General features: G+C 46.6%; 1 protein-coding gene across 2 annotated transcripts in view; it reads right to left on the bottom strand.

Moving 5' to 3' along the window:
- Window positions 1-23,903, bottom strand: part of TMEM120B (transmembrane protein 120B) — a 41,816-nt gene that overhangs the window by 6,148 nt on the left and 11,765 nt on the right. The window contains exons 2-6 of one of the 2 annotated variants that reach the window (XM_020882612.2): window positions 16,805-16,923; window positions 14,715-14,831; window positions 11,174-11,233; window positions 10,490-10,585; window positions 7,371-7,460 (exon numbers count right to left, since the gene is read on the bottom strand). In XM_020882612.2, the coding sequence (XP_020738271.1) occupies window positions 7,371-7,460; window positions 10,490-10,585; window positions 11,174-11,233; window positions 14,715-14,831; window positions 16,805-16,923 (482 nt within the window). The remainder of the gene's footprint in view (window positions 1-7,370; window positions 7,461-10,489; window positions 10,586-11,173; window positions 11,234-14,714; window positions 14,832-16,804; window positions 16,924-23,903) is intronic. The other variant, XM_070475244.1, reaches the window with a different exon arrangement.

Raw genomic sequence — 23,903 nt, 5'->3', positions numbered from 1 at the left:
GTCTGTTCATCTGTATCATGACACCTGGCTTACAAGCATGCTGAATAAACACAGAACCCTCGCACATGTTTACACAGAGCTGTAGCTATCTACGTTAACCTACACAGAGGAACCACAGACTGTACACGAAGTGCCTCGCTCCATCCCAGACACAGCTGCTCTCTGGGGGCGCCAAGCTCATCTGCTCCTCTGTCTACAGCACTCATCCAGTCCACAAGCTGCCGGGACCCCGTGGTCAGTATCCAGCTCTGGGACTTCCCTGGTGGTCCCATGGCCCATTCCTCACTCCCAAAGCCAGGGGCTCCTGTTGGATCCCTGGTCTGGGAACTAGATCCCACGTGGCGCAGCTGAGAGTTTGCCTGCTGCAACTAAAGATGCCCCATGGCAAAATGAAGACTGAAGATCGCACGTGCTGCAACTAAGACCCAGGGCAGCCAAATAAATAAGAAGAACCCAGCGCTCCCCTGGCTCAGCGCTATCACTCCAGAGAGGGGCAGGGAGCCTGGCTGTCACCCTCTCTCCCGTGTCACAGGCAGGTCCCAGAGTGTGTCTGAGGACTCTGCCGGCCTCCCTAGCCCTTCTCCAGGAGTTCAGTGATTAGAACACGAGGAGGCAGCAATCTGCTTTCCCAGATGCACCCTGGGACACCAGGGACTGCGACATGGGAAGCAGCCATGCGGGAGAAGCAGTTAATCTTCATCTTTCCAGAACTCTCTCTCTCGGGAGACAACTGGAGTCGGGGCCAAGTGGGGAGATGGGCTCCAAATGGAGGCACCTGAGGATCTGCTGGTTCGGGGGATGAGCTGATGGATTAGATACTTTTCTTTCTTTCTTTAAATTGTTTTAGGCCGAGCCATGCAGCACGTGGGACCTTAGTTCCCCGACCAGGGATCAAATCCCTGTTCCCCTACACTGCATGCTCAGAGTCTTAACCACTGGACCACAAGGAAGTCCCCTCTTTTAAAATTTATTTATTCCACTGCATCAGACCTTAGCTGTGGCATGTGGGATTCTAGTTCCCTGACCAGGACCAAACCTGGGCCCCCTGCATTGGGAGTATGGCATCTTGGTCAGGGAAGTTCCAAGAAGTCCCTTTTATTAAATTTAAAAAATAAAATTTTTACTAAAAATTAACTAAAATCATCCTACGACTTGCTTCTTTGTCTTGACTCCAGGCCTGTATCTACAGACCTGCCACTGACTTCTTAAACGTGACATGACATTTCAGGATGTGTCTGCTCTGCCGTAGTCTACTCAGCCATTCCTGAACTGTCCCTGTCATCCTTCATGTTGCCAAAACATCCTGTGGAAGTCCCCTGTGTCATGACGCCGTTTCTCCATGGCGGCTACCAGGAAGTAAGTATGCAGGACGGCTGGCTCAGAGGGCACGTGTGTAGTTATTTCTCAAATTACCTTCCAAAACAGCGATTCCCAATTTACACTCCCATCGGCAGTAGAGACTATCGAGTTCCCCAAACCCTCACCAATACGGAATACCTAATTTTAAAATTTCTCCCAATCTCATGTGAAAACTGGTGTGTCATTGAGATTTTTGTTTGCACTGTCCTAATAAGTGGATTTGTCTCAAAACCTTCCCCTGGACATAAACACTGTAAGAGCAGGGACAGCATCTTACTCTTCTCTTTGTAGCCCTTCAATGTGTGTGTGTGTGCACTGAGTCACTTGGTCCTGTCTGACTCTGCGACCCCATGCACTGTAGCCCACCAGGCTCCTCTGTCCATGGGATTTCCCAGGCAAGAGTACTGGAGTGGGTTGCCATTTCCTTCTCCAGGGGGTCTTCCCAACCCAGGGATTGAATTCTCATCTCTTGTGTGTCCTGCACTGGCAGGCAGATTCTTTACCACTGAGCCATCTGGGAAGCCCTTCAATAGTTCTGGGAGGGAAGGAAGGAAGGGAAGGAGAAAAGGAAAAGAAAGAAGAAAATTAATGAAAGAGACTTCCCTGGCAGCCTAGGGGTTAAGACTCTACACTTCCAATGCAGGGACTGTGGGTTTAATCCCTGGTCAGGAACTAAGATCCCACGTGCCGCACGATACAGCCACAAAAAAATGCCTGATCATAAATTAGGTGTTTGGGCAACAGCCTGTGGATGCTTGAGTGGCTACGAGGAGAAACAAGGTTTTAGGAGGCTTTTTATTCCTAGCACTAACAGCACCTGGTAAACAGTAGGTACTCAATAAATGCTGAAATGGAAAAAGTGATGTCCAGGAAGTGCAGCTAGTATAGATGCCACCAAGACAGACTAGACAGGAGACTGATGCAGGTGCCACGTGAGTTCACAGGACAGGATGGGACATCTGTCCACTTGCTGGTTCCCAATCTCCCTTCCCCATGTCCCTGCCCTGCCTGTCAGGGTCTCTGAGGAACCTTGGTTTCTGACCCAGAAGATAACTGGCCCTATCCTTAGACCTTCATCTTGAAGAGCAACCAACAAGTCTCTGTAAGCCCTGGAGGCCTGGCAAGCCCCCTGTCCTCTGTCCTACCTACCAATGGTCCCTAGAGAAATACCCGCTCCCTGTCCAGGAGGGGCCGGAGCCAGACACAGGCTCCCGGCAGCAAGCCTGGCTGAGCAGAAGCTTCCAATTTCACAGTTCACTGTGCCCACAGCCCAGCACTGACAGACGCCACCAATAAACACAGCTCAGCGGCACTGGGAGAGGCTAAAAATGTCCTCTTTCCCAGCGTGCATTCGCCAGCCCCATTGTCTGTCTGCACACCCCAGGGCTCTGGACTGGTGCTCCACAGGTATGAGTGTGCATGTGTGTGTTTATATAATAGTTTTATTGTGATGTCAGTCAGACACCATACAATTCACCCATTTAAAGTATACAAGTCAGTGTACTCACAGAGTTTGCAAACATGACCACAGTCAGTTTTAGGACATTTGTACCGCTCCAGAAAGAGACCTTCACCCTTTAGCAGTCTATCTCTAAGGTCCGTTTTCCCCCAGAAACGGAGCCTGCAGGAGCTTGTGGCCTTTTAAGTGAGCAGACAGTAGGTACGCCAGGAAGGCCGGCACATTGCATAGCCCGAATGTAGTACGAACAGCATGTTCTGCTATCTGGGGATTGTGCCTGGAGCGCTCCCTATAGGACACCTTAGCGTAAGATCCAGGCACCAGTCACTAGTCAACACCTGGCTCTCTCTGGCTTTGAGCTTCAGGTCATCTGGGCAGCTCCGGGAATGGCTTCTATACCAAGGCTCCCTCTCTCCTCTGCCACCCCTACCCCTCTGTATCCTAGGAAAGGCCCTTACAAAAACCAATTCGTTCTGGGCACTGGTGGGCTGGCGTTCCAGAAAAGCCAACGTGATTTCTGATTCATTATTCATTCTATCCCGGAACCACTGCAGAGGACATCTGCTGTTTTGTCTGTTAACCACTCCCGTTCTGGTTCTCCCCTTTGTCTTTCCTTGGAGGAACTACCTCACCCCCACAGTCAGTCTGGGTGGTGGAGCTGAGATAACTGGGCACATGACCCAGAGTCAGCCAATGGAGATGCTAAATCACTGCAGCCACGGTGATTGGTTCAGGGATGAGCATGTGACCTGAGCCTGGCCAATTAGGAGTCTGACTCAAGACTGCTCCTGGACTAGTAGAGGAAAGATGCTCTTTACTCTGGGATTGCTGATCCCTATAGGGTGCTGGCCTGGGCTGCTGGGAGCTAGTGCAGAAGGTAGCAGGAAAGGAAAAGGGAGAAGGAGGAGGGCTGTTAAATTAACATTGTTTGAGCACTCTGGACCTCCCTGAACTATTTATATGTTCCAGTAAATACCTCTTCATGTTTATTCCTATCAGGTGGTTTTCCATCATTTCCAAAATCTGGAAGGGAAGTTGACTTACTTATGGCTCTAACTGAGCTAAGGAGCTACATCTCACATGGGAAACATCAGACATAAACCACAGGTAGCTCCATCCCACGATGCGGGCGTTCCCCCTACACACCCACCTAAGCCTGCTTCCCCCCAACACAACCCTAATTCAGGTCTTGGATGCAACTGGAAACAGGATAAAACAGGTTCAATCAGACCAAAACTGGGCAGCAAACCTCCAGGAAGTCTATTTGGCTCAGGTTCAGCTGTCTCTTCAACACCAAGATGACCCCAGTGAACTTCCTTCACTACAGAGCTTGGGTTCAGTTCATTTCTACACAGACCCTGGGGCATTCACTGGGTACCCACTGTGAGCTCCAGAGCTGGCCGTGGGACACTTGAGAGAAAGGCAGCCTTCATCCCAAACTGGACCCCTGCCTCCTTCTTCACTCTGCTTTCTTGAACTGGTTTCTTAGCTATTCCCTAATAAGGGCCAAGTGTGAAGGGAAACCTCACAGGCATCTCCCGGGCCCACCCCCAGGAGAAAAATCAGCTCTGAGAAGGAGCGGGAGGAGGTTGGAGGCTAACTATTCAACAGATGTCGAGGACAAGTCACAAGTTTTAATCACCCAGCTTTGGTCCACCTGCCATGCCTCCCTCTCCCACAAGTTGACCACAACTCCTGTAGTCATTCCAGAAAATAAGACATCCGTATGGGCCCACCCCACTCTTCCCACGGTCCCCACTACCAACACATCCAAATCTGTGCTGAAGGCCAGACTGGGGATGCAGGCCTGGGGGAGTGTGATTCCTGAAGCAACTTGACCTTCCTGAAGCATCCTTGCCAAGAATGGTCTTTTAAAGAACCACTATGAGTGCTCCCAAAAGGCTCCACGTGGGAGCTATCTTGGAGTCCCTAGCTCAGTGTCTGGTACTTAAAAGTTGCTCAATAAAAGTGTAATGTGGACTTCCTGGTGGTCCAGTGGTTAGGACTCCGCACTTCCACTGCAGGGGGCACAGGTTTGATCCCCGGTCAAGGAACTAAGATCCTGCATGCTGTGTGGCATAGCAAAATAAAATAAAATGTAAAATACATAAAATAAACATGTAATAAGTGGCAGGTCGGGGACAGATTGGACCACACACAAAGCTTTGCATTACCAGCTCAGTGACAGCCCTTCCTGTTGTCCCATCAGAGCACAAGCCCTAGCGAGGCCCCAGAGAAGGTCCCACTAAGGTGTCAGGCAAGTGAGGTGGCTCTGGAACCCTACTTTCCTCCTTTAGTCCTCCTCCCTGTTTTCTGGGTGTGCTCCACACTTACAGGGACCTCGACTCAGACCTGTTCCCTTCTCTCGGGGAACCCCTCACCCACAGTTTGTCATATAAGAAAAAAGGGACAAGAGTAACTCTTATTAAAGTGTTAGTGACTGTTAGAGATGTAGCATGCCCCCGAACACTCTTAATATGAGTCTATCAGGAGGAAGAAACTCCCAATACCAAGCCCAGGGGAGCACAAAGAGAATTAGTAACAAGAAAGCTTGGCCCATTGCCCTGGGCCCATTTCCCCACTATGTACTACCCTGGGTCCCCTCCAACCATGCCCAAAAGCAGGAAGATACAATCACTAAAATTAAGGAAAACTACAAATGTTATTGATTTGGTAGGATTTTCTACTTCAGTGTTTCCCAAAGCATGGGGCATGTACCACCAAGTTTTAGATGCTATCTGAGTGTAATGCTAGATGATACTGAATCACGTGGTGAGAAGTCATCAGTCCTGTTCTTTCCATTCTCCTGATTAAGTCAGGAGATAATCTTGGTTAAATACCAGGACATCTTTAATATACAAAATCCCCTGCTCTTGGGCTTCCCAGGTGGTTCAGATGGTAAAGAATCTGCCTGCAATGCAGGAGACCCAGGTTCAATCCCTGGATTGGGAAGATTTCCTGGAGAAGGGAATGGCAACCCACTCCAGTATTCTTGCCTGGAGAATGCCATGACAGAGGAGCCTGGTGGGCTGTAGTCCATGGGGTCACAAAGAGTCGGACACAACTGAGCAATTAACACATATATACATACATAGAGATCTGCTCATCTCCCTTTTTACACATGTACACACACTTTAAAGAGATAGCAGGCCTCAGGCTCAGAGCCTTCAGGAAGCAGGAATCATTGACTTCAATAAATTAGACAATGAAAATGAAATTCTATTTTTACACTATTTCCTCTTTCCTGCAATTGATGCTGGTTTTCCACGTAAGGTGGTGAAATAAAAGTTTCCTTTTAAAATAAATTCACATTTAGTTCTCACTTCGGCAGCACATGTACTAAAATAAATTCACATTTATTTAATTAAAAAGAAAAAAGAAAAACAAAAAGAGGTGGATTTAAATTGTGAAAAAACTATCATCCAGGTGATGCTGGACACGGTAAAGGCTGAGTGCAGTTTGAGAAACACTGATCTTTTCTAAAGGGCTGCATGCTAAAACAGGACTGCATACCTAAGAATAGCTGATTCCCCTGGTCCTTACCTCTCAGCTCTATGTTCAGGGTAAGGCCCAGCGGGGCAGGGATATGCCATGAGAGACCACTGGCAGAGAAGTGAGAAGGTAGCAAATTATTTGGGGGTTTGGCAAACACCCCAATCTTAAATACACAGCTCCTGGCCATCCCTTACCAGCCCCCAGGAAGAAGGAAGTGGGGAGGGTTCAAGAGGTTGTTACTTTTTGTTCCAGGAAAAACAGGGACAAGAATGGTATGCAGGGGTTCAAATGGACACCCTCAAAAGGCATCAGACCTATGGGAAATGGGTCCTACAAGTGGCAAGTCGTGGGTCTTAACTCAGTCCTGATACTCTAATCTCTCTTTCAGGGACTTTCCACTTTTCTCACCAGAATCCATTCAACCTTCTGGTGACAGTAACCTAACTTTCCTCTCCTGACACTCAGCTTTGAGGTGTTGGTTGACAGCCCTGGGGGTGGACACAAGGCTCAGAGCAGTACAGTCTCTGGCCACAGCGATCAGTTCAGAGATAATCAGTGAGTGCCAACAGGACCCAGTGAGACTCCTGGGAGAGAGGAACATGCCTTATTTTGCTGGGAATGCTAGAAACGAAGATGTGAGCCTGGAGCTGCTGATGCTCCTCCCTGAAACCTGAGACTAAAAGAACACAGTAGAAGGTATGGTTGAGAGATAGAAAGAAACTGGGTCCTGATGACACTGTCTGAATGCCTGGATTAAGCCTTACCTGAACTCAGCGCTAATGGACCCATTCCTTAATATGCGAAAATAAATTTCTTGTTGTGTTAAACTCATTTATTTGAGTTAGGGTTTCTTGTAAGCAAGAGACTGACCATTGCAAGTGAAGTTGCAGCAGCAGACACCGTTTTCCTCCTCCCTGGTTCTCAACAGTCATGAATACGCCACCCCACAAGGAGGAAGGGGGTGCAAGGTGAGGCTGAGAGCTCTCACCTCCATGACAGATTTCCCTCTGGCTCCCCTGCACCACCCCACAAAGCTGGGCCCCCCCCCCCCCGTTACCTCGAGCCGTTGCTGATAAGAATGCTCTCCCGAATTGTCAGGGTGCAGTAATACCATACGAGCAGGAAGTTAAAGACTTCATCTGTCACCCTGGCATAGAGAAACAGCCCAAGGGAGGGGTACAGACATGAGAAACCAGGGACAGCTGTCCCCCCACCCCACCCCACCCCCGGCACATGCACAACTGAACAGCAAACCAGGACAAGTCCCCATAGAAGGAAAGACATTTGAGTAGGGCCTTGAAAGTTCAATATATGGAAATGTGCTTTCCTGAGTGTTGGTAATAACTAAATTTGGCTGTAGAAATGGATAATTGTATCTATTATGCTCACTTACATTGTTCCATTTTTTATTTTGTAGACAATTATAGCGTAAATGCTACAGGTTGCAATACTCTGTGAGAGTCAAGCCTCCCTTAACTGACAGCAGTTGGAGGATAAATACTGCCCATTCCCTCACCCCCTGAGGGGGAATAACTGAAGCCCGTCCATTGCTGTTCCCTACTCCCCAGCAGCACTGAACTCCAGGTGCCCGCAGGATAACCTACTTGTCTCACTTCCATTCCCCAACCAGTGTTTCCTGGGATCACCTCCTGAATAAATTACTGGTCAAATGCTTGTCTTGGGGGATTTCTTCTGGGGGAACCCAAACAAAGACAGTATTACTTTCCATTTCCGAAATTCAAAGACACATGCTCCTTGGAAGAAAAGCTATGACAAACCTAGAGAGTTATTAAAAAGCAGAGACGTAACTTTGCCAACAAAGGTCAATCTAGTCAAAGCCATGGTTTTTCTAGTAGTCATGTTCGGATGTGAGAGTTGGACCATAAAGAAGGCTGAGAGCTGAAGAAGTGATGCTTTTGAATTTTGGTGCTGGTGAAGACTCTTGAGAGTCCCTTGGAGAGTAAGGAGATCAAACCAGTCAACCCTAAAGGAAACCAACCCTGAATTGGAAGGACAGATGCTGAAGCTCCAATATTCTGGCCATCTGATGTGAAGAGCTGACTCACTGGAAAACACCCTGATGCTGGGAAAGATTGAGGGCAAGAGGAGAAGGGGGCATCAGAGGATGAGATGGTTGGATGGCATCACTGACGCAATGGACATGACTTTGAGCAAGCTCCAGGAGATAGGGAAGAACAAGGAAGCCTGGCATGCTGCAGTGCATGGGGTCTCAAAGGGTCAGACGACTTAGCGACTAAACAACAACTTCCCATTTTACAGATGAGGAAATTAGGTTCAGAGATGTGCTGACTATCCAGCTCCCCACCCTTGCCCTTTTTTAAGCCATTGAAGGTGTAGTCAGCTAAACAGTGTTCCCCCCAGCTCAAATTCAAATCCACCCAGAACCTCAGAATATGACTTGATTTGGAAACAGGGTCTTTGTAAATATAATTAGTGAAGATGAGGAGATAATGGGTTACGGTGGACCCTAAACCCACGGCTGTGTCCCTATAAGAAGGCCAGGAGAGAGATACAGGGCCACAGGGCAGATGGCCATATAATGACAGACTAGAGCGAAACAGCCTTAAGCCAAGGGAATGCCAAGAATGGCCAGCCACTACCAGCAGCTGGGAGAGGCAAGGAAGGCTCCTCCTCTAGTCTTTAGAGTGAGCGTGGTCCTGCCAACCATGATTCCAACCTTGATTTCAGATTTCTGGCCTCCACAACTATGAGAAAATACACTTCTATTGTTCTTAGCCACCCAGCTTGTGGTGCCTTGTTACGACAGCCCCAGGAAATGAATACAGAAAGGGATGGGAGACACGGTGATGCCAGGCCCTCAGTGAGCCTGAGCACTCAACTGCACACCACAGATTTGTCTTCTGAGGGCCCCAGAGGTTCCAACACCAGGAAATCTGGTTGCACGTCAAGAACTTCTGCCCCCTTTCCGGGGGCACGTGAGTGGGCATGACTGACATGAGCAGCCTCTGCCCTCCAGGGAAGCGGCCCAGGCCCAAGGCAGCAGGCAGGCACGGGCTCAGGGCCTGAAAGAACCTTTGTTTGGACACTCAAGTGGGCAGCCCAGCAACTGGACTCCCAGCCAAGCGCCTGCCAGGAAATAAACCCTTGACACGTGGGCCAAATGCCCAAGCCACACTTGGCCACCTCCCCTCAGGGCAGGAAACCCAGGGCCAGAGCAGGGGGAAAGAAAACCCCCTGGGGGACCGTGGCTTCGGCTCACCTCCCTTGTCCCACTCAAATGGAGCAGCTGACACTCTCAACTGTGCCACTGGGTGCCAAGCGCTGGGCACAGCCACGTGCGGTGTTATTGCGCTCAGCTGTCACAACACCCCAGTGAGGCAGGGCCTGGTGCCACCCGCATTTTACAGCGGGGGAGACTGAAGCACCCAGAGGCAACCTGCCCATCCGACAGCCAGGAGGTCTCGAAGACAGGATTCGGACCCAGGAAGTCTGTGGTCTATCTCTTTTTCTTTCCTTCCTTCTTTCCTCTTTTTTGCTCCCCATCCTACCCCCTACCACCTTTACTTCTGTAACTGAGATACAATCCACATACCATAGAATTCACCTTTTTCAAGGATACAAGTCAGTGTGTTTTCAGGATATTCACCAAGTTGTGCATCCATCATCACTAATTCCAGAACATTCTCACCACTCAAAAAAAAAAAACACACCCACACCTGTGGCCCTTAGCAGTCACTCCCTATTTGCCTCCCCACCGCCCCCTGGCAACCACTAATCTGTTTTCTGTCTCTATAGTCTTTGCCTTTTCTGGACATTTCATATGAGTGGGATCATACAGTAAGTAACCTTTTGCCTCTGGGCTCTTTCACTCAGCACCATGTTTTCAGGGTTCATCCATGTTATAGAATGTGTCAGTACTTCAGTCCTTTTTGTGGCCAAATAATATTCCACTGCATGGATGGACCACACTGGGCTCCTTCTTAGCTACTACGTTATAAGGCCTTTCTAGCAACCATTTAGTAGATATTTGTTGGATGGCTGTAAGGCAGACAGAACTCTATTTCCCATAAGAAATGGTCCTTCTCTACCCTATACCTCATCACACCAAATGCTGGAGATGCAAGAGAAATCCTGGATCGTTCTCTCATGGCCCTCCTCCCTCACCCCTGCACACACACCACCACACCCCATCACCTGTAGTGAAGGAAAAATCGACACGCCACAGCACCCAGGAGCAGGATGATGGTCAGGTAGAGCTTGAACTTCTCATACTCATCCTTGTAGGCAAATCTGCAGTGACAGACACCCCCAGGAAAGGTCACATCACTATAACCCATCACCCCACCAGATCCCTGACCTGCTAGATCAAACAAAGGGAGAGATTTCGAATTAATGGTGATGATCAATAGGGAAAGAGGGCCAGTGTGCAAAGCTTCTTTTGTCCCTGGACTCCTGGGTTTAAGGTTTCGAGCCTGTGATGGGCAGGGAGCTGCGACAGGGTCTCCTCCTCAACCACCTACAGAAGTGGAAAAGCCACAGCTCCATTTTCCCTGGAAATGGGATAGATCTGGGTTAGCCAGGACTGCCTATGCCCCAGGAGGAATGTGTGTGATAAGGCGTGGAATACGACAAGCGGCCATTTCTCATGGGAAATTGGCGGTCCAGTCCATACCACATACTGACTCTGTGAAAGGAAGGAAGGAAACCTCCCCCATGTGGTCTAAGGAAGAGACCGTCGGAAAGACCAAAGCCAGAGTCCCAGCTATGACTTTTTTTTTTTAATGCAAAAACACTAGCTTGGTCCCATCTCTCTTAAGCTGAAAGAGCAAAATGCCCGGATTCCTTAAAGTCAGGTGGAGGGGTGTCTGGGATACTCACTTGGCCTGGTTGCTGAGAAGGGTCACGTTCACATTGCCAAGAACCAGATTCAAGTAGAGCCTGAAAGGAAAAACCTATGAGGGTCACCATTTTAACAACCCCAGGAGTGGTCCCCAACCAAAAATATTCAAAATTAATAAGCAGGGCAAGCACTTGCCAGGTGGCCCAGTGGTAAAGGACCCACTGCCAATACAGGAAACGGGGGCTCAATCCCTGGGGCAGGAAGATCCCCTGGAAGAGGAAATGGCAACCCACTCCAGTATTCTGGCCTGGGAAATCCCATGGACAGAGGAGCCTGGTGGGCTACAGTCCATGGGGTCACAGAGTCAGACATGACTGACCATGCATGCACAACAAGCATGGCACTGAGCACCGGATGTTATAAAATGAGGTGCTAAGCTCAACGGTAAAGTTCTCACATCATATGAGAATGAAAACGATTAACTAGAGAACATGGCAACTGTCAGGACCGTCACGATTAACCCATTTCTCCCCATTTTAGCTGGCTTACAGACCATGTTTCCCAGCCTCCTCTGCCACTAAATATTTTTTAAAAATAAAATAAAAAATAAAGTATACAGCTTAGTGGTGATTATTTTGTAATATACAGAAATATAAAATTGCTATGTATACCTCAATCTAAAAAATAAATAAAATAATAAGGTGAGCTTATAAAAAATGTTTACATTAAAAACAAATTATACAATTTAATGGTTTCAAGTATACTTAACAACAGTGTACAAACATCAGTGTCACCTAATCCCAGAACATGAAATTTCAACAACCCAAGAAGAAGTCCTTACCCACTAGCAGTCACTCCCTCAGCCCCTGGCAATCACTAATCTACTTTCTGTTTCTATGGATTTGTCTATTCTTGACATTTTGTGTAAACAGGCTCATGTGATACGTGGCCTTTTATGTCTGGCTTCCGTGCTGTGTACATTCAGCACTCATTTCCACTGAGTGTATATACACCCAGGAGTGGAATTTCTGGGTTCTATGGTATGTATGTGTGGCTTCACTAGGAAATGGCAAACATTTTTGTAAAAAGGGATCTGCTTGCCCTCCACAGCCTGACTCTTTCCTGCTTGCTGAGACTGCAATGGTGTGACCCAGCTTTGGCTATGCAGATGAGAACAACTCCTAAAGCAGTGGTGAGTAGTAAGTAAGCTGCAAGGACCAAGTTCCTAGGTGACCTCAGGAGCCCAACATTCTTGGCCCACTCACCTCTGGACTGTTATGTGTGAGAGACAAAAGCTTCGCATGTTTAAGATACTGTGCCATGATGCTTCTGTTACAACAGCTTGTACTCCAACATGCTATGTGCATGCATGCTCAGTCACGTCCAACTCTTTGCAACCCCATGGACTGTGGCCCCCCAAGGCTTCTCTGCCCATGGGATTTCCCAGGCAAGAATACTGGAGTGGGCAGCCATTCCCTTCTCCAGGGGATCCTTCCAAACCAGTGTCTCCTGCTGCTCCCACACTGGCAGGATTCTTTACCACTGAACCACCTGGGAAGCCCCTAACATGCTAATTAATAAAGGTGATAATAAAGGGTTAGGAGGTCTCAGGGAAAGACAAGTTAATTCCACAGAGGGAGAGAGGGGTTTAGAAAGACTTCACTGAGGTAGTAACATGTGAACTGGGCTTTGAAGGATGCATAGAAGTTTGAGAGGAGAAAAAGTAGCAGAAAAGCCTTCTTCCAGCTATGGGTAAAATCTAGGGGGACTTCCAATCTTGTGTATCTAGAGCAGAGGTGTCAAAAAACCATCTATTTTTCTCACTTAGCACATATTCCTTACCTCCTGGAAGGGCAATATAATTTCCCTTCAGGGAATCACTTTTCCCCCTAGGCCATGACCCAGGTTCCCCCAATCAAAGCAGTGCAACCTCCTGATTGGGTCAATCATGATCATGGAATACAATCTAGGCCAATGAGAATCAATAAGAGGACTTTTCCCAGAACTCCTACAGAACAAAGAGGCTTTCTGTACTGGATTTGCTAAGCAGGTAGGATGCAAACCCAGACCTGCTGGGGCCAGCTTGTGGAGGAAGCCTGCCTGAGAATAAAATTCACACACTGCAAAACAGAGTAAAAATAAATAAATAAATAAATAGGGACACAGTTTAACAGCATCCAGTCCTACCTAGAGCTACACCTGGACTTTTTAGTTACATGTGTCAATAACTGCCCTATTATTAATTAAGCAACTTTGAGTTGGGTTTTCTGTCATTTGTATTCCAAGGATTCCTAACTAATGTAAACTGGACAGAGGACTAGGAAGACTGGAGCTGGGAGAGTGAATCTGACTTTAAAAGAAGGTCACATTACAGTATACTAACACATATATATGGAATTTAGAAAGATGGTAACAATAACCCTATATGCAAAAAAAGAAAAAGAGACTCAGATGTATAGAACAGACTTGTGGACTCTGTGGGAGAAGGCGAGGGTGGAGTGTTTCAAGAGAACAGCATTGAAACATGTATATCTAGGGTGAAACAGATCACCAGCCCAGGTTGGATGCATGAGACAAGTGCTTGGGCCTGGTGCACTGGGAAGACCCAGAGGGATGGGGTGGAGAGGGAGGTGGGAGGGGAGACCGGGATGGGGAATACATGTAAATCCATGGCTAATTCATTTCAATGTATGACAAAAACCACTGCAATGTTGTAATTAGCCTCCAACTAATAAAAATAAATGGAAAAAAATAAAATAAAATAAAAGAAGGTCACGCTGTTTCATTCTGTAGAAAGTTATCACCACCCAAAGCATGGAGTTTTTAACCAAACACAGCCAAAAAGGAGAAGACAAGAGGAAGGCCTCTGGTGTAAGGCTCTGACTCAAAGCTGGGTCAAACTGGGAAGAAAGTCAGGGTGCTTCCTGGGACGTGCATTTAGCCACCCATGTCAAGTCACAATACAACGCTGCAAGGATCTCTCTACAACGAGGTGGTAGAGATGTCACTTGAGGAAGGAGTTGGGACTTCTCTGAAGGAGGAAGATGGAAAGAACACAAGCTCTAGAGTCAGAATGTCCAGTGTTCACATCCTGGTTCACCCTAAGCCAGTCTGAGCCCTCAGGGCAAGATACTTCCTAATGCCACTTCTCTGAACCTTTAGAACAGGGATTCCTGGATCTCACTCACCAGGTTGTAGACGGTGAAATGACTGAAGTCAAGACAGCCCCCCTGCACAATGCCAGGCATACAGTGGGCCCTCAACAGATGTTTGTTCTCTTGAGAGAGAACACATTTCCTCCTGATCCCAGGTGACATCGGGCAGATGGCAGAGGCTGGGAACCAGATCTTTGGTCTGGTTCCTTGAAAAAGCCCTTCCAGGAATGTCGCTGCCACACGGAGGGGCTGAGGTGCCCTCCTGGGTTCATGGAGGGTCATGTAAGGAAGCTTTCTTCCCTTTCCTGCCCTTGTTTCCTCCTCAAGCCCCAGCAGGGAGGTCAGAGGCACGCAGACCAGGTGCTCCAGGCCTGGGCATCTGCACACAGTGTTGGGGGTGTGAGGGCAGGTCCCCAGCTCCTACCCATTCTTCTTGGGCAAGTAGGCCTCCATGTCAAAGAAGACGTTCTGCCGCTCCTTGATGTTGGCACCCATCTGCTGAACGAGCTCCGCTTCCTCCCGACTGGCATGGCGTTTGTACCTGAGGTCAGAGGTGTGGGCATGAGATAAGCGTTACACAGACTGGATGAAGAATCCAGAAGCTCTAGGCACTGCCCCCCATCTTTCCATCTCAATGCTTCTGGCAACCTCAGCTCTCCAGATGTACTCTCTGGGTTTGATGCTGGCTCCCTGCAAGCCTTGGGAAACATCCTTTAACCTCTCTGCTTTATTTTCCACACCTCAAAAACAGGGATAACATCAGACCTACCTTGTAAATGATATCATTGTGACGATACAGTGAGTATATGCAGTGTAAAGCATTTAGAATACCTGACACATAGTATGAGCTCCAGGGATGTCGGCCTGCAATATCACTCTCCACGCTATTCTATACGAATAACCTGAGGGTTATGAAGAGTGCAGGCAGGAAGAAGGCTTTGAAGTATCAGCAGTCGACCAACCAAGGTCTGACTGTTTTTCTTTGGTCAGATTTAATCTCAAAACTAGAAAAACAAGTCATAGTCACAACTCATGGGTCAACTAACCTAACTCATGGGTCAACCTTCCAACCCAATGGTTCTCAACTGGGGAAACTTGGGATGGGAGTTCTTCCCAAACCATGAAGACACTGCCTGGGAACATTCTGGGTTGTCAAGACAGGAGTGGAGAGTTCTACTGGCATCTAGTGATTAGAGGCCAGGGATACTGCCCAACATCCTACAATGCATAGGACAGCCCCCAGGAACAAAGAAGCATCAACAGTGCCAGGAACGAAAAACCCTAGACAGATAAAAGACTGGAGTCCTATCAGTGAGATATGTTTTTCCAAGAGTGGTGATGTCATTATGTGGAACCATCCACACTCTTCACCATGACTAATGGACCTCCATGTCCAGAATCGTCAGTCAAGGTTAGGAGTATAATCAGTAACCATTCCCCAAATTTTCCATGGGGGAAGGGAAGAATCGCTCAGGAATCATAAACTGGAATGGAGGCCCAGCTAAGCGACCAGGGACAAGGCACTCAGAGCCTGTTTTCCTGTATCCCTAGGGGGTCACAGCATCCACTGGACTCCTTCACTTGCAGGGAATGACAGCACTTTCCAAACCATAAAGACATGGGACTAGGAAGTGAACAGGTGATCCTGGCCTTAGGAAATGAACTAGGTTGTAAGCTCAAGTATATCCCCACCAGGCATGCCACACCTCTCACCCCCTACACCAGAGACCTGGTGGGGTGAACTCCCTTTGCCTGGAGAGAAGGATACTTGCTATTTACCTGCCCAACAGGACTTCTCATAACAACTTTCCTGTGGGAACTATGCCTCATCCTCTTCCCCCTCCCAAGTAGTTCAAGTAGAGCTGTCCCATCCCCCAGGTCCATAAACTGAGCATAGGACCAAGTCTTATATAAGTGTTAGTCACTCAGTCGTGTCCAACTCTTTGCAACCCCATGGATTGTAGTCTGCCAGGCTCTTCTGTCCATGGAATTCTCCGGACAAGAATACTGGAGTGGGTTGCCATTTCCTTCTCCAAGAGATTTTCCTAACCCAGGTCTCCTGAACCGCAGGAAGATTCTTTACCATTTGAGTCACCAGGGAAGCCCCCAAGTCTTATATAAACTGAGTCTCGATGATTGGTTCACAGATGGTCACATGATCAGTTCCAGCCGATGAGACTCACACCCAGCACTTGTGCTGAAAGACAAGTTCTCATTCTGCTGGGGTGGCCAAGCCAATAGGAAGAAAGGCTAAGAGGATAACAGCCTGGCACTGCTGGTGGCTATCTCAATGACCCTCTCAGCCACAGAGTGAAGCCAATCTAGAGGAAGGCAGAATTGAGAGGAAAAAAACCAAATTCCTAAAAACACCCTTTGACCCCCCCTGGATCCAATGATGCTTGAAGTCACTTCTGGTTTTTTTCCATTAAAATTTCCATTCTCGGCTCAAGCTGGTTTTGAGTTCAGATTCTGTCCCTAAAAGCCAGGGGGGCCTCTGAGTTGCAGCCCGCCTACCTCTGGAGTGTGAGTTTCAGGTCCTTCAGTCGGGTCTTCTGCTTGTTGATGGAGCTGCTACACGAAGTCTGGAGTGCATTCAGTTCCTCCAACTTCTGCTTGTAGATCCTGTGAGTTTCCTGAGGGAAAGAAAAGCAGAGTGTGCAGGAGAATATAAAGGGGTTATTTTTCAGTCTGCTTATGTTGGAGTATGGTATTGTTCAGTCGCTAAGTCCCATGTCTGACTTGACTTTTTTTGACCCCATGAACTACAGCACGCCAGGCCTCCCTGTCCTTCATTATATCCCAGAGTTTGCTCAAATTCATTCAGTGATGCTACCGTGTCATCTTCTGCTGCCCCCTTCTCCTTTTGCCTTCAGTCTTTCCCAGCATCAAGGTCTTTTCCAATGAGTCAGCTCTTTGTGACTATAGAATCCAGTTTGACAGTTAAGATGATACAAGTACACCTATCAAAGATCTAACATAAAACTGGGACTGGATTTGGGGAAGGCAGCACTAGTGTAATAAGGAACTGCTGTTTTTTTTCTGTGCAGGTTCTGTCTTTCCTGATGGGAACAGAAACCAAACATGCCTTTGAGGGGCCAGCCACCTCTTGTCAATTCTTGGTCCAGGTGGTTTGAGCAGAGCTAACAGTGCCCATGTCAAGGGAGGTCATGTGACCCAGGCCTGGCCAATCAGTATTTCTCCAATCCCCCCAGCAACTGATTGGTTCATACAGGGATGCATGGCTCAAACTGAGTCAATGGGAGTCAGCTCTGGGACTTCACCTACAAGTATTAATTTAGAGATGCCCTCTTTCTCCTGGGTTTGTTAATCTGGTAGAAGGTAGAAGGTACTCAACCTGGGGCTGTTGAGTGTGGAGACTCTGCCTAAGAATGAAGCCAGGAACTTCCCCGGGGGTCCAGTGGCTAAGACTCCATGCTCCCAATGCAGGGGGCTGGGGTTCGATCCCTGGTCAGGAAACTAGATCCCACATGCTGCAACTGCCGCAACTAAAGATCCCCATGTCACAACGAAGATCGAAGATCCCATGTGCCATAACTAAGACCTGAGGAAGCCAAATAAATAAACAATTTTTTTAAAAGAAGAATGAAGCCAAACAGGAAAACAGAATTGGGACACGGTAAGAGACAGCATTCTTATAACATCATTTCGGCACTTGAATCTAACCAAGTCTGAATGCAATGCTAACACTCTTAGTTATAGGAATTAATAAATTCCTTTCTGGTTAGTCCAGTTTGGGTCGGGTTTCTGATCTTGGCAATGAAGACAGCTCTTGCTAAGACAATTAAGAAAAGACATACCTCCTCCCTTTAAGTCAACCCTCCTTATCCCAGGCACAGCCACTCCAATACACTCAGTATCTTACTCTTGGAAATAACCATTCAGGACCACAAGACCAAAGGAAATACAAGACAGAGCTCCCCAAGGCAGGGAAAATGGAACACAGTATCTTCTCAACATTACTGCCACAGCACACCTCCCTCTGGGTACTGCCCTTTGCAGGGAAACAACTAGTTTCCTCCAGAGTCCTGATAATCTAAGACAAACACCAACAATCTGGAGAAAACAATATGAGGGTGCAGGGACCATAAAATTAAAAACAATAATCCAATGGCCATATTTAAAGTGGCTGTTTGCTTGGGTGGTAGAGAACTGTTTTAGCAGAGAGAGAGGAAAAAGGGATGGGCAGTGATGCCCATAGCCTAAACTCTCATGTCTGCCAAGCAGGTTCCTAGATATGAAAGTTAAGCCCAAAAGTAAGAAAAAAATGAAGGCAATGAAGTGAATAGATAACACTTAGGAGTAACATGGAAGAATGCTCTGAGCATATCTCCTTTGGCCCCCAGTTTAGAGGGCTCAGTCCCCAGATTTACAGTTTCCTCATTCTCTCCTTCCTGAGCCCCCAGAGAGGAAAACTGTGCCTCATTTTTTAAAATTTAGCTTTTAATTTTTAAATAATCTCACACTTCTGAAAGAATTGTAAGAGTGCAAAGAACTCCCCTACACCTTTTGCCCAGATTCACTAACTATTAGCATTATGACATATTTGCTTTCTTCTCGTGTGTGTGTGTGTGTGTGTGCATGTGTTTATGTGTACTGTGTGTGTTCTTTATCTGTATCAGGCATCAGTAAACCCACCAGCCAAATCTGGCCACCTGATTTTGTACAGGCAGTAAGCTAGAAATGATTTTTGTCTCGTTGCAAAAGATCAAAAGAAGAATATTTTGTGACATGTAAAACATATATGAAATTGAAACTCTGGAATCCATGAATAAATATCCATTTCACTGGAGCACAGCCATGCCCATTCATTTATGTATCATCTGTGGCACCACAACAACGGAGCAAGAGCAGTTGTGACAGAGACCACATGGCCCGCAAAGCCCAGAATCCTCACTACTTGGCCTTTTTGTCAAGAGTCTATTTCTGTTCTAAATCATTTGGGAGTTACTTGTAGACAATAGGCTTCTTTACTCCTAAATACATCAATGCATATTTCCTAAGGACATGACATTCTCTTATACTATCAAATATAGAAAATGTTACTTTGATACAATACAGTACTGTGACCTCAAATACCATCCAAATTCAAGTTTGGATGTGAACTCTCTTTTTTAAATTTTTATTATTATTTATTTATGGCTGTGCGGGGTCTTGGTTGCTGCATGAAGGCTTTCCCTAGTTGCTACAAGCAGGAGCTACTCTCTAGTTGCAATGCTCGTGTTTCTCATTGCGGTGGCTTCTCTTGTTGTGGAGCCTGGGTTCTAGAGCACGGGCTCAGTAGTTATGGCATGCGGGCTTAGATGCTCCTTGGCGTATGGGACCTTCCCATACCAGGGATCAAACCTGTATCCCCTGCATTGGCAGGCGGATTCTTAACCACTGGCCCACCAGGGAAGTCCTGCGAACTATCTCTGGATGGCAATTTCTCCCTAGACCCTGGGCCCAATTCCATCTTATGCGTTGTATTGTTGTTCATATCTCTTTGGTCTCCTTTAATCTAGACCAGCTCCTCAACTTCTATCTTGGGAATATCAGCATTTCTAAAGTGTTCAATCCAGTTGTTTTGGAGAATGTCCCTCTGCTTTGGTTTGTCTGATATTTCCTCATGATTGAATTCTGAATATGCATCTGGAACAGACATGCCACTCAAGTGACATTGGGTCCTCAGCGTCTCCCATGAGAAGGGACGTGGAGTCTGTAATGTTAACTCTGATTGCTTGGGAGAAATGGTGGCCATCTGCCACCATTCTCCACTGCACAGTGACCAGCTTCCTACCTGTAATGAATGAATAGTCTGTACAGAAAGAGGCTTCGGCGCCAAAACAGTCCTCAATGTTCAACCAGTGTCTGTGGGTAAGAAAGGCAACTCTCCAGAACCGGACATAGAGGATGGGCGCAAAGAGACCCCCAACTACACAGCCTTTGAGAAAGTGAAGCCTTTGGATTTGGAGTCTCCAGCAATGGAAGGTAAAACACCACACCACCTCCTGGCACTCTTTGGTGTCAGGCCCCCGTACAGTGAGATAAGATCCAGACTGCAACATCAACAGACAGATGCTCACCAGGCCCTCTTCAGTTTGAATTAATATTTAATTTTACAAGTAAACATAAGGACATTATCCTTGTTAAACATTAAAACACTACAGCTACAGCTAGAGTTGACTTTGAATAAACCCCTATCCTGTCTTCTCCCCCTTCTCCAGGGGTAACCACTGTTACCAGTTTCTTCTAGACTGTATTCTATGTATCTATGTATTTCTTTGTTCCACATAGACCTATATATATATATATATATATATATATATATATATATACACACACACTTAACATATATGAGAAAAACGTTCACTGTTGCAAAAACTAATTGTCCCTAATACTTATTCCCCTTTGTTTCCTTTTTTTAAATAATGAGTTTTGAGTATTTATTACATCTCAGTTTTCTGTTTTTTAGCCCCACACCATGTGGCACATGAGGCATGTAGGATCTTAGTTCCCCACTCAGGAATCAAACCTGTATCCCCTACATTGGGAGCAGAGAGTCAACCACTGGACCCCCAGAGAAGTCCTCCTTGGCTTCCTTTTAATAACAGGACCCCATCAAGACATAGCCAGCACATGGCTGTCCAGCTACAGACACTTCCCAGCCTCTTTTGCAGCTAAGTGTAGGAATACAACCAAGTGTTAGCCAATGGGTTGCAAGCAGAAGTGATGTAAGCTCTGAACTACATTTTTTTTTTAACCACTACACCTGCTATTTCTAGCTATTCAGTTTTCACATGTCAAGGCAACCACATTTTTCTAAGTAACGGTTTGCCCTCCACTCTTTCTTTCCCTGGCTGGCATATGGCAACAATGGATCCAGTTACCTAGAAACTGGAAGTGGAAGCTACATGGTACAAATGACAAAGCCCACAGTGCCCTGTTCAGCCAAACCAACCTGTTAAAACATGACCACCAGTCCTTTAGCACTCCTCACATAGAGGAGTGGTATCTCTTTTCAGTCTCCTTAAATGCAAGTAGGCTTGTGGCTGGTCTGACCAATAAAATATGTCAGAAGTACCCCCCCCAAAACAAACAGTCCAATTAAAAAATGGACAGAAGATCTGAATAGACATTTTTCTAAAGAAGCCATACAGATGGCCAACAGGCACATGAAAAGATGCTCAACATCACTAATCATCAAGGAAATGCGAATCAAAACCACAGGGAGATATCACCTCACACCTGTCAGAATGGCTATCATTGAAAAGACCTCAAATAACAAATGCTGGCAAGGATGTGGAGGAAAGGGAACCTTTTCTGCACACTGTTGGTGGGAATGTAAATTGGTGCAGCCACTGTGGAAACAGTATGGAGGTTCCTCAAAAAACTAAAAATAGACCTACCATATGATCCAGCACTTCCACTCCTGGGTTTGTATCTGAAGGAAATGAAAACACTAACTCAAAAAGATACATGCACCTCAATGTTCATAGCAGCATTATTTATAATAGCCAAGATACGAAAGTAACCTAAATGTCCATCAGCAGATGAATGGATAAAGATGTGGTACACACACACACACACACACACACACACACACACACACAGAGGAATTCTATGCAGCCATAAAAAAAGAATAACATTTTTGCCATTGATGGACTTGGAGCGCATTATGCTTAGTAATATGTCAGACAGAGAAAGAGAAATGCTATATGATATCACTTGTATGTGGAATACAAAAAAATACAAAAAACTAGTGAATATAACACAAAAGAAAGGCTCACAAAAAACAAACTAGTGGTTACCAGAGGGGGAAGAAAAAGGGGAGGGGGCAATACAGGGGTAGGGGGATTGAGATACAAACTACTCTGCATAAAATAAACAAGCTATAAGGATATACTGTACAGCACAGGGAATATAGCCAACATTTTATCATAAATAAAATATAACCTTTAAAATTGCGAATCACTATATTATATACCTAACACATATAATATGTCAACTTTATCTCAATTTTTTAAAAATGGCAGAACTGACACTATACCATTTCTGAGAAAAACTCACAGAGGGCCAAAGGGTTTGCACCTTATTTGCTGGAACACTAGCTTCTGGAACAAAAAGTTCCATGACTGAGGCCACCATGCTGCGTGGAAACCCTAACCACACAGAGAAGCCACATGACGGCAGTCTGATCAACAGCCACAACTAAGATAAATCTTCTTGTCATTCAGTTCAGGCAGATATGAGGGTCAAGAAACCTCCAGATAATTCCAGCCCCAACCATTTGCATCTTTCCAGCTAAGGCCTCTGACCTCGTGGAACACAGTCAAGCCATCCCCACCATGCCCTGCCTAAATTCCTGACTCCCAGAATCCTTGAGCAAAATGCAATTACTGTTGCTTTATGCCAATGGATAACTGGAACACTCAGCACCCGTCTGAACTACTATGTGAGAAAGGAAGAAGCTCTCTCATTTAAACCATTTTATTAGGGGGTCTCTTGCTACAGCAGCATAGCTTTTACCCTAAAGCACACACTTTTGATTTTTTAAAATATACTAACAGTATCAGAATATAGATATGATTTCACAAGCTTCTTTTCTCACTCAATAATATGTCTTATAGATCTACCCACACAAGAATACATAGATAGGGACTTCCCTGGTGGTCCAGTGGCTAAGACTCCACACCCTCAACACAGGGGGCCCAGGTTTGATCCGGGGTCCAGGGAACTAGATCCCACATGCCACAACTAAGACTTCACAGGCCACAACAAAGATCAAAGATCCTGCATGCCACAACTAGGACTGGCAGAGCCAAATTAATTAATTAAAAAGAAGAAGAAAAAAGGAAGAATATATAGATGTGCTTCATTTTCAGTCCTGTTCAGTACTTCATGCTATGAACATATAACAGCTTATTCAGCCATTTTCCTATCACTGGATACTTAGGTTGTTTCCAGTCTCTGACAATAACCAACAATGCAACAATGATTAATATCCTTGCACAGTCTCCTTGGGCACACACACAAGTGTCTCTGGGGAAGAGAAGCGGAATTGCTGGGTCATAGGGTACAGGCTTGTTTTTACTTTTAACCTATCTTGGCAAACTGCCCACAGAGTGGCTGTGCCAATTTATGCTCCCACCCACAGCATACGACAGCTGCCCACACTTCACCAACACTCAGTGCTACCCCCACTGACTTTCTTAAAGGCGCTTCCTAATGCCTGCATGGGCTTCCCAGGTGGTGTACTGGTAAAAGAACCCGCCTGCCAATGCAGGTAGACCTAAGAGATGCGGCTTCGATCCCTGGGTCGGGAAGATCCCCTGAAGAAGGAAATGGCAACCCACTCCAGGATTCTTGCCTGGAGAATCCCATGGACAAAGGAGCCTGGCAGGCTACAGTCCATAGGGTTGCACAGAGTCAGACATGGCTGAAGCTACTTAGCACACACACATGCAATGCTCCATACTTCACCCAATGTTGAAGCTCCAATACTTTGGCCACCTGATGTGAAGAGCTGTCTCATTGGAAAAGACCCTGATGCTAGGAAAGATTGAAGGCAGGAGGAGAAGGGGGCAACAGAGGATAACATGGTTGGATGGCATCA

The sequence above is a fragment of the Odocoileus virginianus genome, chromosome 12 (assembly GCF_023699985.2).
Source record: "Odocoileus virginianus isolate 20LAN1187 ecotype Illinois chromosome 12, Ovbor_1.2, whole genome shotgun sequence".
Classification (NCBI taxonomy): domain Eukaryota; kingdom Metazoa; phylum Chordata; class Mammalia; order Artiodactyla; family Cervidae; genus Odocoileus; species Odocoileus virginianus.
Note: the sequence above shows the minus strand (reverse complement) of the source record. Positions and strands in the feature narration are given on the sequence as shown.